General features: G+C 43.7%; 1 protein-coding gene across 4 annotated transcripts in view; it reads left to right on the forward strand.

The window, feature by feature from the left end:
- Nucleotides 1-16,491, forward strand: part of LOC129814146 (nipped-B-like protein B) — a 68,072-nt gene that overhangs the window by 31,564 nt on the left and 20,017 nt on the right. The window contains exons 5-20 of one of the 4 annotated variants that reach the window (XM_055866977.1): nucleotides 1,221-1,332; nucleotides 1,457-1,611; nucleotides 1,879-1,968; nucleotides 2,363-2,508; nucleotides 4,085-4,175; nucleotides 4,337-4,864; nucleotides 5,006-6,292; nucleotides 6,710-6,838; nucleotides 7,007-7,162; nucleotides 10,387-10,455; nucleotides 10,550-10,639; nucleotides 10,849-10,949; nucleotides 11,033-11,119; nucleotides 11,233-11,464; nucleotides 11,798-11,949; nucleotides 12,040-12,120. In XM_055866977.1, coding sequence (XP_055722952.1) covers nucleotides 1,221-1,332; nucleotides 1,457-1,611; nucleotides 1,879-1,968; nucleotides 2,363-2,508; nucleotides 4,085-4,175; nucleotides 4,337-4,864; nucleotides 5,006-6,292; nucleotides 6,710-6,838; nucleotides 7,007-7,162; nucleotides 10,387-10,455; nucleotides 10,550-10,639; nucleotides 10,849-10,949; nucleotides 11,033-11,119; nucleotides 11,233-11,464; nucleotides 11,798-11,949; nucleotides 12,040-12,120 — 3,506 coding nt within the window. The remainder of the gene's footprint in view (nucleotides 1-1,220; nucleotides 1,333-1,456; nucleotides 1,612-1,878; nucleotides 1,969-2,362; nucleotides 2,509-4,084; nucleotides 4,176-4,336; nucleotides 4,865-5,005; nucleotides 6,293-6,709; nucleotides 6,839-7,006; nucleotides 7,163-10,386; nucleotides 10,456-10,549; nucleotides 10,640-10,848; nucleotides 10,950-11,032; nucleotides 11,120-11,232; nucleotides 11,465-11,797; nucleotides 11,950-12,039; nucleotides 12,121-16,491) is intronic. The other 3 variants (XM_055866986.1, XM_055866997.1, XM_055867005.1) reach the window with 3 other exon arrangements.

Genomic DNA, 16,491 nt, shown 5'->3' on the forward strand with positions numbered 1-16,491 from the left:
TAGTGATTGTTTTGTCACAAACTGTTGCACTATATAGCAAACATGCACACTCTGTTCTTGGCAGATGCGCTCTAGCCAACGATTCGCGCATACAGTGCGGGTAGGCTACCTGCATTATGAGATTATTATGGATAAGAGCAATAATTTTTTTATTTGTCAAACGGCAGCCAAATATCATGTCACCAGAATAAGATATTTATTGGAAGGGAGCATCAAGCTCATGTGCACTTTCACCACCCTGTGAAGTTCATCACAACTTATTTCATCTGTAGCCTAATAAACCGCATGGTTTACCGAGTTGTAGTGGAAGGACCAAGTTTACTTCGATATTATGGTTATTTTATGAATATTTTCTGCAGAAACTCGTTTCCACCACTATTTTTCACATTATTAATTTTACAGACATAAAAAGATACCACCATGTCGAACAAAGTAATTGTCTGTCGGCATTTATAAAATTGTACCGGCATATCCTGTTTCCATCAGCCCAGTCATGACTTTTTTTCATGTGTCAGGTAATTCATCCGCATGAAATGGTTGGATGGAAACCTGGTTTATGACCATGTATTTTCAATGCATTTAATGGCAGTTCTTACTTTCGCCACAAGTAGAAGTGTGCAGATTTCTAGGGTTCTTTTTAGCACCCACATTGCCTCACAGGCAAGTTTCACGGCAAAAAAGTACATGTGCACTATTTCGGCTCCTGCACTGCCCCACAAGCATGATTCATGGCAAAAAAAAGTACCTAATATGCGCTCCAGAAGCTCTTGCTGGGAAAGTTAACAGTTCTCAGCTGTTAGCAGTCTCTTACTGGCGGTAAGAACGGATGATTGCCATCATTGTTCGAGTTTCATCACTCAATTATTACATTTAGCAAACCAAACATTGAAATACCGTTATGTAAGGTAAAGTAAAAATCCAAACCGGTCAGTGCATTAAATATGGTTTGCCGCCCGGCCACAACAAGGACTACTTTTAACAATTTCCACAAACATTTACTTGAACAGTGCAAATGCAAAGTTTGGTAACAGAAGGACAGTTTGTGCTAGACTCCCACGGAGTGTTTAATTTTGCAATAATTGTTTTTATTTGACATACATTTTGTGTGAAGAATCTGAGTCTGTGTCCCTCTGTTACCGTGGAATTGCCCCGCAGTATTGGTGCTGTGCACTGGTCTTCTCTACTCCTCTTTAACCACATCTCTTATTTTCATCTGATAGATATAATGCAGCAGCCAATGATGCCGCAGTACAAGATGTCCCAGAATTCCATGCATGGGAGTCCGGCGTCGACAAACTACCAGCAAACCACTATCTCACACAGCCCTTCTAGGTTCGACAATAAATTGCTCGTTCAATTTTCTGTAATGTTACAGTGAGTCCTCTGCTAGTTCATTCAATACTTCTCTCAGATTCCCTTGGAATTGACATGTTCTTCTCATCCTCTTTCTCTACAGTCGCTTTGCCCCTCCACAGATGGGGTCGGATGCCAGGTTCACGCCCCAGCAGAACAGCCCTGTGCCCAGCCCCTATGCTCCCCAAAGCCCTGCTGCTTACATGCAGCAGTACCCTCACCCACCTAGCTACTCTCAGCACCAACAGATCCAGCAAGGTGGGGCTGCACTTCTGCTTTTGTATAGGAGCATAATGCATGATGGGGAACCTACCAACTAATTCTCAAATAACCATACTGTAACTAACTATTATGCATGTCATGATGTTGATTCTTTGCTGAAGACCCTGTAGAATTTGTACATATGGACAGAAGTGCTCCGTGCATTATAAACCAACACAGTTTACCCTGCTGTGTTGTGTTGATGTTCTGTGGGCGTTGAGCTTCATTCTTCCCCTCTCCTTTCATTTGCACCCTCTTATTCAGGAAGCCCCCAGAGGCCTGTGCAGCCCTGCCTAGAGGTGCAGACGCAGCCGCAGGCCTCCCCCCACCAGAACCCCTCCACCCCAACCTTAGGTATGGGAAAACCCTGGGGACATCATATCAAACATCCACAGTCCGGCCCCATCAAGCTGTGACCCATCGGCTTGTGTCTCTGTGACGCATTATTTGCATCACAAAATATCCATGCTCTGTCTATCCAATTACAAACTGTATTTATAACAATAGAGGATGGAGTGTTGGTTAGCGATGTACACTTGCTCGCTGCAAGATTCCTGTAGATAGGCATAATTTTTCAGGTCTCCTTTCTTTGGTGTTGTTATATTTCTTGTTTATCTGCATTCATTCTACCTGTTGAATAAGATGATTAACAGGTGAACCAGTGTTTAGTATGGGTTTTGCGTAGCTGCAAGGTAATTGAATGAAGATTGATTGATTGTATCTGGGATTTATTTTGTTGTCTGTTCAGTTGCCAGCCCCATGGTTCCTGGCGGCATGCGGAACATCCACGACAACAAGGTCTCCGGGCAAATTTCAAGCAACTCAGCCAATCACAATGCCAGACATGGCTCCAACGAAGACTACATGAACATAGTCCACAGACTAGGGAATGAGGTAAACATGAGAAATGATTCATACCAAGATGAAACTACCGAGCAAAGATACCATTTTGACATTAAATACAATTTCCTCTCATGGATCCTCATTGCTGGTACACTGCCTGAATGTATTTGTTGTGTGGAGTTGTATCCACCCTTGCTGTTTTAGTTATATACCGTACCAGTCAAAAGTTTGGACTCACCTACTTATTCAACGGTTTTTCTTTATTTTTACTATTTTCGACATTGTAGAATAATAGTGAAGACATCAAAACTATGAAATAACACATATGGAATCATGTAGTAGCCAAAAAAGTGTTAAACAAATCAAAATATATTTTATATTTGAGATTCTTCAAAGTAGCCACCCTTTGCCTTGATGACAGCTTTGCAAACTCTTGGCATTCTCTCAACCAGCTAAATGAGGAATGCTTTTCCAGCAGTCTTGAAGGAGTTCCTACATATGCTGAGCACTTGTTGGCTGCTTTTTCTTCACTCTGTGGTCCAACCCAAACCATCTCAATTGGGTTGAGGCCGGGTGATTGTGGAGGCCAGGTCATCTGATGCAGCACTCCATCACGCTCCTTCTTGGTCAAATAGCCTTTAAACAGCCATGCTTCACAGTGGGAACCACACATGTGGAGATCATCCGTTCACCTACTCTGCGTCTTACGAAGACACGGCGTTTAGAACCAAAAATTTCGAATTTTGTCTCATCTGACCAAAGTGCAGATTTCCACCGGTCTCATGTCCATTGCTCGTGTTTCTTGGCCCAAGCAAGTCTCTTGTTATTGGTGTCCTTTAGTAGTGTTTTTTTTCCTTCAGTAATTCGACCATGAAGGCCTGATTCACGCAGTCTCCTCTGTACAGTTGATGTTGAGATGTGTCTGTTACTTGAACTCTGTGAAGCATTTATTTGGGCTGCAGTCTGATGTGCAGTTAACTCTAATGAACTTGTCCTCTGCAGCAGAGGTAACTCTGGGTCTTCCATTCCTGTGGCGGTCCTCATGAGAGACAGTTTCATCATAGCGCCGGATGGTTTTTGCGACAGCACTTGAAGAAACTTTAAAAGTTCTTGAAATGTTTCGGATTGACTGACCTTAATGTCTTAAAGCAATGATGGACTGTCGTTTCTCTTTGCTTATTTGAGCTGTTCTTGCCATAATATGGACTTGGTATTAAACCAAATAGGGCTATCTTCTGTATACCACCCCTACCCTGTCACAACACAACTGATTGGCTCAAACGCAATTAAGAAGGAAAGAAATTCCACAAATTAACAAGGCACACCTGTTAATTGAAATGCATTCCAGGTGACTACCTCATGAAGCTGGTTGAGAGAATGCCAGGAGTGTGCAAAGCTGTCAAGGCAAAGGGTGGCTACTTTAAAGAATTTGAAATAAAATATATTTTGATTTGTTTAACACTTTTTTTGGTTACTACTTCATTCCACACGTGTTATTTAATAGTTTTGATGTCTTCACCATTATTCTACGATGTTGAACATATTCAAAATAAAGAAAAACTCTTGAATGAGTAGGTGTGTCCAAACTTTTGACTGGTAATGAATATCTGATTCATATTTTTCCCAGGAGAGTGATCCTTCCATGAGAAATGCCTCCTTCCCACTCCGTTCGCCCCAGTCTGTTTGTTCCCCTGCTGGCAGCGAAGGGACCCCAAAAGGTATACCAACCGAGACTGCTAATATGCATAATCATACTGTGGTCTGGAAATCATGAGTCAATCTACTTATTCTTTGTCAAATGTTCATGCCTGAATCGATCAGTGTTCATATTTGTAAAAAATCACACACAATTTATTTGTATTTATTTTTTTGGTTTCAGCAGGGTTACGACCTAGCCTCATCCTTCACTCCCCACACCCTTACGCTTCCCCCCGTGACAGCGCTCCCGACCTCCTCCTGGACTCTCCTGACTGCAAGAAGAAGCAGAAGAAGCTAACTAAAGAGGAGAAGGAGCAGTTGGAAAAAGCTGCTATGTACGATATCGTCAGCTCTCCCTCTAAAGACTCTACCAAGCTGACCCTCAAACTGTCCCGGGTGAAGTCCACTGAGATGGACCAGTCCGGAGAGCTCCTACCTGGGGCAGAGGACCAGGACACTGACCTGGCCTACAACAGCCTGCAGTTTTCCCGGACGCAGCAGGACCCTGCCCACAGGTTAGGGCCAGGCCAGGGGGAGCAGTCAGGCTACCAACAGGTCCCTGTGCTCCAGAACACTAAGCAGGCTGGAGGGGTGATCAGTGGAGCTGTTTACGACGATGCTGAGATGGACGCGCTTGCTGAGATCGAGAGGATAGAACGGGAGACGCTCATAGAAAGGGAGCGCTGCTCCAAAGAGGTTCAGGATAAAGGTGAGTTTACATTCAATGTTGCACTTAAAAATCTATCCTAAAAAACATTTTTGGGTGTGCTGAGAAATAGGAGAAATAACTTGCTGATAAAAATAAGTAATATGCCAGGATCTTTTCTGAGCAATGGTTTCCTCAATGCAGACAAGCCACTGAAGAAGCGGAAGCAGGACTCGTATCCCCAAGAGCCTGGAGCTGGAGGTACAGCGGGGGCAACTCAACCTGGCGTGGGAGGGGGAAATGCTGGCAGCAAGCTGGCACCCCAGGAGGCTAGTGCTGCCAGTAATGGTGCGAGCCGGCCTGCCTTAATGGTCAGCATCGACCTGCAGCAAGCAGGTAGAGCTGACGGGCAGCCAGAGGTAAACATAGGCACCCACACCCCTGCCCTGAGGAGCTGGCCTGAGGAACGCCTGTGTCCTGGGGACGGCCCCGACTCCACTGGAGTCCTGCGGCTAAACGCCAAGACAGAAGGAGACACACTACAGACTGCAGACGTCCGGCCAGAGGTCATCAAGCAGCGTGCCGACACCCCCAAGAAGCTGGGCCCCGACGTCCGACCGGAGACCCCCAAACACAAGCACGAAAACAGACGAGACTCTTCCAAACATCGACACGATGGCAAACCTGACAATAGCAAGGCCCGCCCTGATGCCAGGATGCCTGACAAGCCACGACAACGGCACGAGGGTCGCTCAGACTCTGGTCACAGGGAGGACAGGTCCCGGGACAGTGACCCATCCCGCATCCGCAGGCCAGAGACCCCCAGCAAGTCCAGCAGGGGGGAACATGACTCCAAACATGGACGGGACAAAGACAGGGAGCGGGGGGATAAGGAGAGGGAGAGGAAACACAGGACAGAGGCAGGGGATCCACGGGACCGACGATCTCCAGAGCAGCGCTCCAGGCCAGAGAGCCCGCGGGTTAAGCAGGAAGGCCGAGGGGGGGTGGACCACAGTGGGCGCCAGAGGACTGACCGGCCAGGCCCCAACCTCAAATCCCCCAATAAAGAGGAGAGGAGGAGCGGGGAGGAGAGGAGGAGTGGGGACGGCAGCAGGAACCGACAGGACTCTAAGCAGCAACCTGCTGAAAACAAGCAGGAGTTCCCTGCTTACCTGCTGGGGGGCGTAAAGTCTGGAGGCTTTAAGAACTTTGTGATTCCCAAAGTGAAGCGGGATAAGGATGGGCATGTGTTGGCAGCTGAGATAAGGAAGCCTGGTCTGGGTTCAGTAGTGGAGGGCTGGAAGGAGCCCCGGGTCAAGCTGGAGCGACTGGGGCTGGTAGAGAAGATGAAGACAGCAGCCAAACCGGTTGTGGTGCTGCAGAAACTCAGTATCGACGAGGTGCAGAAAATCATCAGGGAGAGGAAAGATAGAAGCGCACGCAGCTCCAAGTCCTCCAAGAGCAGACCCTCTCATTGGATTTCTGAGAAAGGTAAGAGGAGACATCCTGCTGTCTGCATGACAGACTGGGTCAGCTTGTTGTTTAGGTGAACTTACGGTTTAACTATGGTAACCTGTGTTGACATGTGTTTTTGACTTATTGCTTTGAGAACTTTGAGAGTTCTAATTACTTTGCACATTGATCCACTAGCAGCACAGAATAACGTTCTGTATTTTACTCTCCTTGAAAGGATTCCGATTTATGGCGGGGCTTATTTGATATGGTTATGAGGCCTTGCTAATGATCCTGAATACAAGGCACTATTGATTTTATTTGTGGCACACATGTGCCATTGTTAGTGTAATTAGCCCTTTCGTACAAGGGCTAATAGATGACTGGGTGACCTCGCTCTGTGAGGTCTTGATGAATCAGTGTTGAAAGAACTGCCTCATCTGATTGCTGAGATAGAGTCCACCATGCCACTGTGTGAGAGGGTGAAGATGAACAAGCGCAAGCGCAGCACCATCAAGGAGAAGCCCAAGTACGCCGAGGTCAACTCAGATGATGACGATGACGACGACGACTCTGTGACGGAGTGTAAGTACCAAACATATTGCTTTTTTTTTTGCACAGTCATATCCAAAACGATGTTCATTCCAATCCCAGTAGTTGGGGGTGGGCTAATGGTTGATAAAAAAAAAACTGGTGTTTATGATCAAAGCTTCATCCTTTAACTTGTTGCTCCTTCTCTCTCTCTTCCTGCAGCTACGCGGAAGCGTCACAAGAAGGAGCGGGAAAAGACATGGGAGCCCGATGAGCGAGAGAGGAGAGGCTCAGGGCGCAGGGGGTCCAGCAGCCGCCACCGTGAACGCAGCCCAGAGGATTCATACGATGAGTCCCCACCACCCAGCATGAGTGACCGTAAGTCTGGCACTGTCTTTGACTGAACATCCATCATGAGCATCGATGGTTATCACTCACTCACTCACTCACTCACTCACTCACTCACTCACTCATATATAAATATACAGTGCATTTGGAAAGTATTCAGACCCCTTGACTTTTTCCACATTTTGTTACGTTACAACCTTCTACTGAAATTGATTAAATTGTTCCCCCCCCGCTTCAATCTAGACACAATACCCCATAATGACAAAGCAAAAACAGGTTTAGACATTCTTGCAAATTGATATAATATAAAAAAAATGATTTCACATTTTCGTAAGTAATCAGACCCTTTACTCAGTACTTTGTTGAAACACCTTTGGCAGAGATTACAGCTTCGAGTTTGGCACACCTGTATTTGGGGAGTTTTTCCGATTCTTCTCTGCAGATCCTCTCAAGCTCTGTCAGGTTGGCTGTGTGCTTAGGGTCAATGTCCCGTTAGAAGGTGAACCTTCGCCCCAGTCTGATGTCCTGAGCGCTCTGGAGCAGGTTCATCAAGGATCTTTCTGTACTTTGCTCCGTTCGTCTTTCCCTCGATCCTGACTAGTCTCCCCGACCCTACCGCTGAAAAATATCCCCACAGCCGGAATGCTGCCACCACCATGTTTCACCATAGGAATGGTGCCAGGTTTTCTCCAGACGTGACGCTTGGCATTCAGGCCAAAGAGTTCAATGTTAGTTTCATCAGACCAGAGAATCTTGTTTCTCATGGTCTGAGAGTCCTTTAGGTGCCTTTTGGCAAACTCCAAGCGGGCAGTGCCTTTTACTGAGGAGTGGCTTCCATATTGCCACTACCATAAAGGCCTGATTGGTGGAGTGCTGCAGAGATGGTTGTTCTTCTGGAAGGTCTCCCATCTCCACAGAGGGAACTCTTGAGCTCTGTCAGAGTGATCATCGGGTTCTTGGTCCCCTCCCTGACCAATGCCCTTCTCCCCCGATTGCTCAGTTTGGTCCGGCGGCCAGCTCTAACAAGAGTCTTGATGGTTCCAAACTTTTTCCATTTAAGAATGATGGAGGCAACTGTGTTCTTGGGGACCTTCAATGCTGCAGAAATGTTTTGGTCCCTTTCCACAGATTTGTGCCTTGACACAATCGTGTCTTGGAGCTCTACAGACAATTAATTGGTTCTTGCTCTGACATGCACTGTCAACTGTGGGATCTTATATAGGCAGGTGTGTGCCTTTTTCAAATCATGTCCAATTAATTGAATTTATCGCAGGTGGACTCCAAGTTTTAAAAACAATGAAAACATGATGCACCTGAGTTCAATTTCGAGTTTCATAGCAAAGTGTCTGAATACTTATGTAAATAATGTATTTCTGTTTTTGATTATATATACATTTTCCCCAAAAGTATCAAAATAATAGCTTTGTTGTTATGGGGTATTGTGTGTAGATTGGTGAGGAAAACATTTCATTTAATCAATTTTAGAATAAGGCTGTAATGTAGCAATACATACATACAGTGCCTTAAAGTATTATAATTTAATTGTGTTACAGCCTGAATTTAAAATGGATTGAGTTGAGATTGTGTGTCACTGGCCTACACATAATACCCCATCATGTCAAAGTAGAATTCAGTTTTTAAGAATATTTTACAAATTCATAAAAAATGGAAAGCTGAAATGTCTTGAGTCAATTATGTATTCAACCCCCTTGTTATTGATGGAATGCCTAAATAAGTTCAGGAGTAAAAATGTTGCTTAACACATCACAATAAGTTGCATAGGATATAATGGTGTTTAACATGATTTGAATGCCTACCTCATCTCTGTACCCCACACATATATACAATTATCTGTAAGGTAATACAGAATAAAAATATTCCAAAACATGCATCCTGTTTGAAAAAAGGCACTAAAGTAAAGCTGCAAAATGTGGAAAATAAATTACATTTATGTCCTGAAAACAAAGTGTTATGTTTGTGGCAAATCCAACACAACATCACAAAGTATCACTCTTCATATTTTCAAGCATGGTGGTGGCTGCATTATGTTATGGATATGCTTGTCATCACCAAGGACTAGGGAGTTTTTATTTTTGTGATAAAAAGAAACGACATAGAGCACAGGCAAAATCTAGAGGGAAACCTGGTTAAGTCAGCTTTCCAACAGACACTGGGAGACAAATGCACCTTTCAGCAGGACAATAACCTAAAACACAAGGCCAAATATACAATGATTGCTTAGCACGACAACATTGAATGTTCCTGAGTGGCCTAGTTACAGTTTTGACTTAAATCGGTTTGAAAATCTATGACAAGACTTGAAAATGGCTGTCTAGCAATTATCAACAACCAACTTGACAGAGCTGGAAGAATTTTGAAGAGAATAATGTGCAAATCTTGTACAATCCAGGTGTGCAATGCTCTTAGACACTTACCCAGAAAGACTCACAGCTGTAATCACTGCCAAAGGTGCTTCTAACATGCATTGCAGCATACCACTGCTGGCTTGTTTCTGAAGCTAAGCAGGGTTGGTCCTGGTCAGGCCCTGGATGGGAGACCAGATGCAGCTGGAAGTGGTGTTGGAGGGCCAGTAGGAGGCACTCTTTCCTCTGGTCTAAAAAATATCCCAATGCCCCAGGGCAGTGATTGGGGACACTGCCCTGTGTAGGGTGCCGTCTTTCGGATGGGACGTTAAACGGGTGTCCAGACTCTGAGGTCATTAAAGATCCCATGGCACTTATCGTAAGAGTAGGGTCGTTAACCCCGGTGTCCTGACTAAATTCCCAATCTGGCCCTCAAACCGTCACGGTCACCTAATAATCCCCAGTTTACAATTGGCTCTTTCATCCCCCTCCTCTCCCCTGTAACTATTCCCCAGGTCGTTGCTGTAAATGAGAACGTGTTCTCAGTCAACTTTCCTGGTAAAATAACGGATAAATAAAACAATTATTGACTCAGGTGTGTTAATACCTATGTAAATTAGTTATTTCTGTATTTCATTTTTTATCTACATTTGCAAAAAGGTATTTGGTTAGAAAAAATATATATTTAATCCGTTTTGAGTTCATGCTGTAACACAGCAACATTTGTAATAACTCAATACTTTCTGAAGGCACTAAATAGAGCATACACCAGCATGATATACCTGTGCATTAGATACAGGGTAAAATGCTGAGGATGAGTAGTAGTAATATTTCACTAGATAAGTGTTGCTGTCCAATGTCATTGTCCTAACATGTGTCAATCCTGTCCAGTTGCCAGAAAGATGAAGAAGGAGAAACAGAAGAAAAGAAAGGCATATGAGCCCAAGCTGACAGCAGAAGGTAATTTCACTCTAAATTCAGTAATGTCTTTGTTGTATGTCTTTGGTCTCATAAGCGCAGGTTATTCACTTTCTCTGTGTTGTTTACTCAACAGAACTGATGGACTCCTCCACGTTCAAGAGGTTCTCAGCCAGTGTGGACAACATTCTGGAGAGCTTGGAGGACATTGACTTCAATGCTATGGGTATGCATTATTCATGATCTACTTTACATATTTATTTATTTTAAATTTTCTTCAGAGGTTTGAATGACATTTCTACCAAGAATGGGAAAGATAACATTGTGATTGTTGGATTTCTTTTCAAATGTTATTTGATATCAGCCATAGTAATGCTCAGTTATAAATGACGGTGACAGAACTGCCAACAGTAACTCCACAACTCTCGTCAACAGATGACGATGAGATCCCACAGGAGCTTCTGCTGGGGAAACACCAGCTGAGTGAACTGGCCAGCGAATCTGCTAAGATCAAGGCCATGGGCATCACCTTCAGGGTAAGAAAGGGGAACACTGGATGCAGGTTTATGTCAATCTTTTTGGCAATCTGTTATATTTTTCTCATCTGTCTCATCCGTAGATTTCATCTGGTAAGTTGGTGAAGGTCCTGAACATCCTGGAGAAAAACATTCAGGACGGGTCCAAACTCTCCACACTGATGAACCATGTAAGTTGTCCCCACATATGGTTTCCCAGACCCAGATTTAGTCTTCTGGCCTAAGAAACATGTTCCATAGAGAAGTTCTACTTGTCTGAGCGTCTTCTCTCTCTGTCCAACAGGACGCCGACGCAGAAGACGAGGAGCGGCTGTGGCGTGACCTCATCATGGAGCGCGTGACGAAGTCAGCTGACGCCTGTCTGACTGCCCTCAACATCATGACGTCGGCCCGCATGCCCAAGGCGGTGTACATCGAGGACGTGATTGAGAGGGTGCTGCAGTACACCAAGTTTCACCTGCAAAACACCCTCTACCCTCAGTATGACCCTGTCTACAGAGTGGACCCTCACGGAGGTCAGCACCCAAACCCCACCTTACTATCAAAAGCAATTGGAACAAACCCATATAACATAATATGGTGAGAACTGGCTAAATAAATGTCCAGTCACAGTCTTCATACACTCTGTTAAACTTTGAGTTTGACGGGGGTTTGTTCAAGACCAGAGCACCCAGAACATTTGAAAGACGGTTCATGTGAAGTACATACAAGACAGTGTGGTCCACTCGGAACTACCTGGGCCACTGTTATGCATATCCCTGCCATGACTGACTGAGGAAAGGGTCTCTGCTTTGCTTTTTTTAATGAACTTTTATTCATTGTCTCTTCTCCTCCCCTCTATCACCCAGGTGGCTTGCTGAGCTCCAGGGCTAAGAGAGCTAAAAGCTCCACACACAAGCAGAGGGTGATCATCATGCTCTACAACAAGGTGTGTGACATCGTCAGCAACATCTCTGAGCTCCTGGAGATACAGCTGTTGACTGACACCACCATCCTGCAGGTGAGACTCCGCTCCTAGTGCTATCCCTGGGGGTCATGATTTCTGACCTGCTTGCTTACCTTATAACTCATCTCTCTCTCCTTCCCTCAGGTCTCCTCCATGGGCATCACTCCATTCTTTGTGGAGAGTGTCAGTGAGCTACAGCTGTGTGCCATCAAACTAGTGACTGCGGTAAGAATCCAAACCAGGGTTTCCACGGAGTTCTGCCTTTTTGCATATACTCCAGAATGTTATGAAGAGTGATCAGATTAATTGCAAAGTCCCTCTTTGCCATGCAAATTAACTGAATCCCCCAGAAACATTTCCACTGCATTTCAGCCCTGCCACAAAAGGACCAGCTGACATCATGTCAGGGATTCTCTCGTTAACACAGGTGTGAGTGTTGACAAGGACAAGGCTGGAGATTACTCTGTCATGCTGATTGAGTTCGAATAACAGTCTGGAAGCTTCAAAAGGAGGGTGGTGCTTGGAATCATTGTTCTTCCTCTGTCAATCATGGTTACCTGCAAGGAAACACGTGCCGTCATCATTGCTTTGCACAAAAAGGGCTTCACAGGCAAGGATATTGCTGCCAGTAAGATTGCACCTAAATCAATCATTTATCGGATCGTCAAGAACTTCAAGGAGAGCGGTTCAATTGTTGTGAAGAAGGCTTCAGAGCGCCCAAGAAAGTCCAGCAAGCACCAGGACCGTCTCTTTAACCTCTAACGAGTCACCCTCCCGAATCCGGGATCCTCCTCATCAAAAAAGCTGACTAGCATAGCCTAGCCTAACGCGACAGGGATATCATATAATATAATTTCATGAAATCACAAGTCCAATACAGCAAATGAAAGATAAACATCTTGTGAATCCAGCCATCATTTCCGATTTTTAAAATGTTTTACAGCGAAAACACAATATATATTTATATTAGCTCACCACAATAGCCAAACACACAACGCCATTTATTCACCGCCAACATAGCTTTCACAAAACCCAGAAATAGAGATAAAATTAATCACTAACCTTTGGACAACTTCATCAGATGACAGTCTTATAACATCATGTTATACAATACATTTATGTTTTGTTTGAAAATTTGCATATTTAGAGCTACAAATCTGGGTTTTACAACGCAGCCATCGTCACAAATAGCACCAAAATGTCCTGAGAAATTTTGGACAGTCACGTAATCTAACCAAAAAACTCATTATAAACTTTACAAAAAAATACATGTTGTGCAGAAAATGAAAGATACACTGGTTCTTAATGCAACCGCTGTTAGATTTTTAAAAATAACTTTAGTACAACATACAGCATGCAATATTGTGAGACAGCGCGCACATATTCTCCGCCTTGTTGGAGCCAACACAAACCACAAAAATACGAAATAACATCATAAATATTCTCTTACTTTTGATGATCTTCCATCAGAATGTTGTGCAAGGAGTCCTAGTTCCAGAATAAATCGTTGTTTTGTTTTAGAATGTCCATTTCTTCTGTCGAATTAGCAACTTTGGCTAGCCTTGTGGAGGGCACATGTCCAAGAAATCTTTGTGCACTGAACGAAAAATTCCAAAATTCCCTATAAACGTCGAATAAACTGGTCAAACTCAGTTGAAAATCCTACTTTAGGATGTTTTTCTCATATGTATCCAATAAAATCAGCCGGAGCATTTCGTTGTGTATACGTAATGCATTTCAGAAGACAATGTTAACTTCTTGCGACTATAGGGGGTGCTGTTTTCTCATTAGCATAATTAGCATTACAGATTAAACGGCTTCCTACTCAATTCTTGCTCGTACAATATGCATATTATTACTATTATTGGATAGAAAACACTCTCTAGTTTCTATAGCCGTTGGAATTTTGTCTCTGAGTGAAACAGAACTCAATCTACAGCACTTTTCATGATAGGGAGTCAGATTTCAAACATTTTGGCCACTGATCTGGAGTCAGTTTAAAGCTCACTGTAAATGCTATGGAGAAACAGACACTGCTTACGTCTTCCCCTGGATGTCAGTGCGTGATGACGCTTTGAATGGTGTCGATTGCGCAATCAGTTTCTCTATAAGACACCAAATAGCGGAAGTAGCTTCCCTTTGCTGCCTGCGCCTTGCGCGCGAAGGACATCGGACTCGCCTCCTTCCAAGCGTTAGTTTAGCCAGTAATATTTCTCCGGTCATGTTTTTACCCGTTATAGGTGTTAACAGCATCATAAGGTAGTTAATTTGAACCGTTGTATAGCAATTTATATCCTTTTAGTGCGATTTTGAGGCATTGCTTTGTTGTGCACTTTGAAGCGCTGGGCACATTTCGGGGTCCCGGTCGTACGTTAGTGGGCATTTCGACGGACAAGTGGACATCTTTCGACCAAAAGAAGATTAGACCCAAGAAAGGATTCTTTGCCCAAGATTCTGATGGAAGAACAGCTCACAGTAAGAACAATTTATGATGATAAATTGTGTTTCTGTCGAAAAATGTTAAACGCTTACGCCGCCGTTTTGTTTTGTATAGCTTCGCTTGGCGCAACCTGTATTGAAAAGTAAGGATAATTTAAAAAATGTAAATCAGCGATTGCATTAAGAACTAATTTGTCTTTCGATTCCTGTCAACCCTGTATTTTTTAGTCAAGTATATGATTAGCTATTGATTAAACTAGATCACTCAAAGATGGCGACCGACATTTCGAGGCTTGTTTTGCTACTATTTTCATTGTTTAACCACGTTTTTTTATGGCTAAATATGCACATTTTCGAACAAACTGTATATGTATGTTGTAATATGATGTTACAGGAGTGTCATCTGAAGAATTCTGAGAAGGGGGGTGAAAAAATTAATATATTTTGGCGATGATACGATATCGCTCTCTTTGGCTAGAATCAGTGCTCGGGTAACGTTTGCGTATGTGGTATGCTAATATAACGATTTATTGTGTTTTCGCCGTAAAACACTTAGATAATCTGAAATGTTGTCTGAATTCACAAGATCTGTGTCTTTCCATTGCTATGTGCTGTGTATTTTTAAGAAATGTTTTATGATGAGTAAATTGGTAATACACGTTGCTGTCTGTAGTAATTCTAGGAGCTTTGGTGAGATTTGTGATGCTGGCTGCAATGGTAAACTATGATTTATACCTGAAATATGCACATTTTTCTAACAAAACCTATCCTATACCATAAATATGTTATCAGACTGTCATCTGATGAGGTTTTTCCTTGGTTAGTGGCTATCAATATCTTAGTTTAGCTGAATTGGTGATAGCTACTGGTGTTGAGAGAAAATGGTGGACAAAGAAAAATGGTGATTTTTGCTAACGTGTTTAGCTAATAGATTTACATATTGTGTCTTCCCTGTAAAACATTTTAAAAATCTGAAATGGTGGCTTTATTCACAAGATCTGTATTTTTCATTAGGTGTCTTGGACTTGTGATTTAATGATATTTAGATGCTACTATTTAATTGTGACGCTTTGCTAGCAATGCTAATCAGTGTGGGGGGGGGGGGTGCTCCCGGATCCGGGGTAGAGGCTCGTTAGAGGTTAAGTTCCCTGGTGCGCCGTTGAATACTGACAAAAGAGCGGACCTGTCACTCCAAAAGGTCTCAATCGGTCTCAGATCAAGCTAGACACCCCATTCAACATTCTACTGCCTGTTGACATCTAGTGGAAGGCGTATGAAGTGCATACAGATCCATAAATATAAGCCAGTTGAATAGGCAGGCCCTGACACAGAGCCCCATTTTCAGAATTTTCACTTCCTGTTTGGAAGTTTGCTGCCAAATGAGTTCTGCTTTACTCACAGATATAATTCAAACAGTTTTAGAAACTTCAGAGTGTTTTCTATCCAATAGTAATAATAATATGCATATTGTATGATCCAGAACAGAGTACGAGGCCGTTTAATTTGGGCACGATTGTTTCCCAAAGTGAAAACAGCGCCCCCTATTAAGAAGTTATGTTGATTCAGCTGTGGGATCGGGGCACCACCAGTACAGAGCTTGCTCAGGAATGGCAGCAGGCAGGTGTGAGTGCATCTGCACGCACAGTGAGGCGAAGACTTTTGGAGGATGGCCTGGTGTCAAGAAGGGCAGCAAAGAAGCCACTTCTCTCCAGGAAAAACATCAGGGACAGACTAATATTCTGCAAAAGGTACAGGGATTGGACTGCTGAGGACTGGGGTAAAGTAATTTTCTCTGATGAATTCCCTTTCCGATTGTTTGGGGCATCCGGAAAAAAGCTTGTCCGGAGAAGACAAGGTGAGCGCTACCATCAGTCCTGTGTCATGCCAACAGTAAAGCATCCTGAGACCATTCATGTGTCGGGTTGCTTCTCAGCCAAGGGAGTGGGCTCACTCACAATTTTGCCTAAGAACACAGCCATGAATAAAGAATGGTACCAACACATCCTCCGAGAGCAACTTCTCCCAACCATCCAGGAACAGTTTGGTGACGGACAATGCCTTTTCCAGCATGATGGAGCACCTTGCCATAAGGCAAACGTGATAACTAAGTGGCTCGGTGAACAAAACATCAATATTTTGGGTCCATGGCCAGGAAAC

The sequence above is a fragment of the Salvelinus fontinalis genome, chromosome 2 (assembly GCF_029448725.1).
Source record: "Salvelinus fontinalis isolate EN_2023a chromosome 2, ASM2944872v1, whole genome shotgun sequence".
Lineage (NCBI taxonomy): Eukaryota > Metazoa > Chordata > Actinopteri > Salmoniformes > Salmonidae > Salvelinus > Salvelinus fontinalis.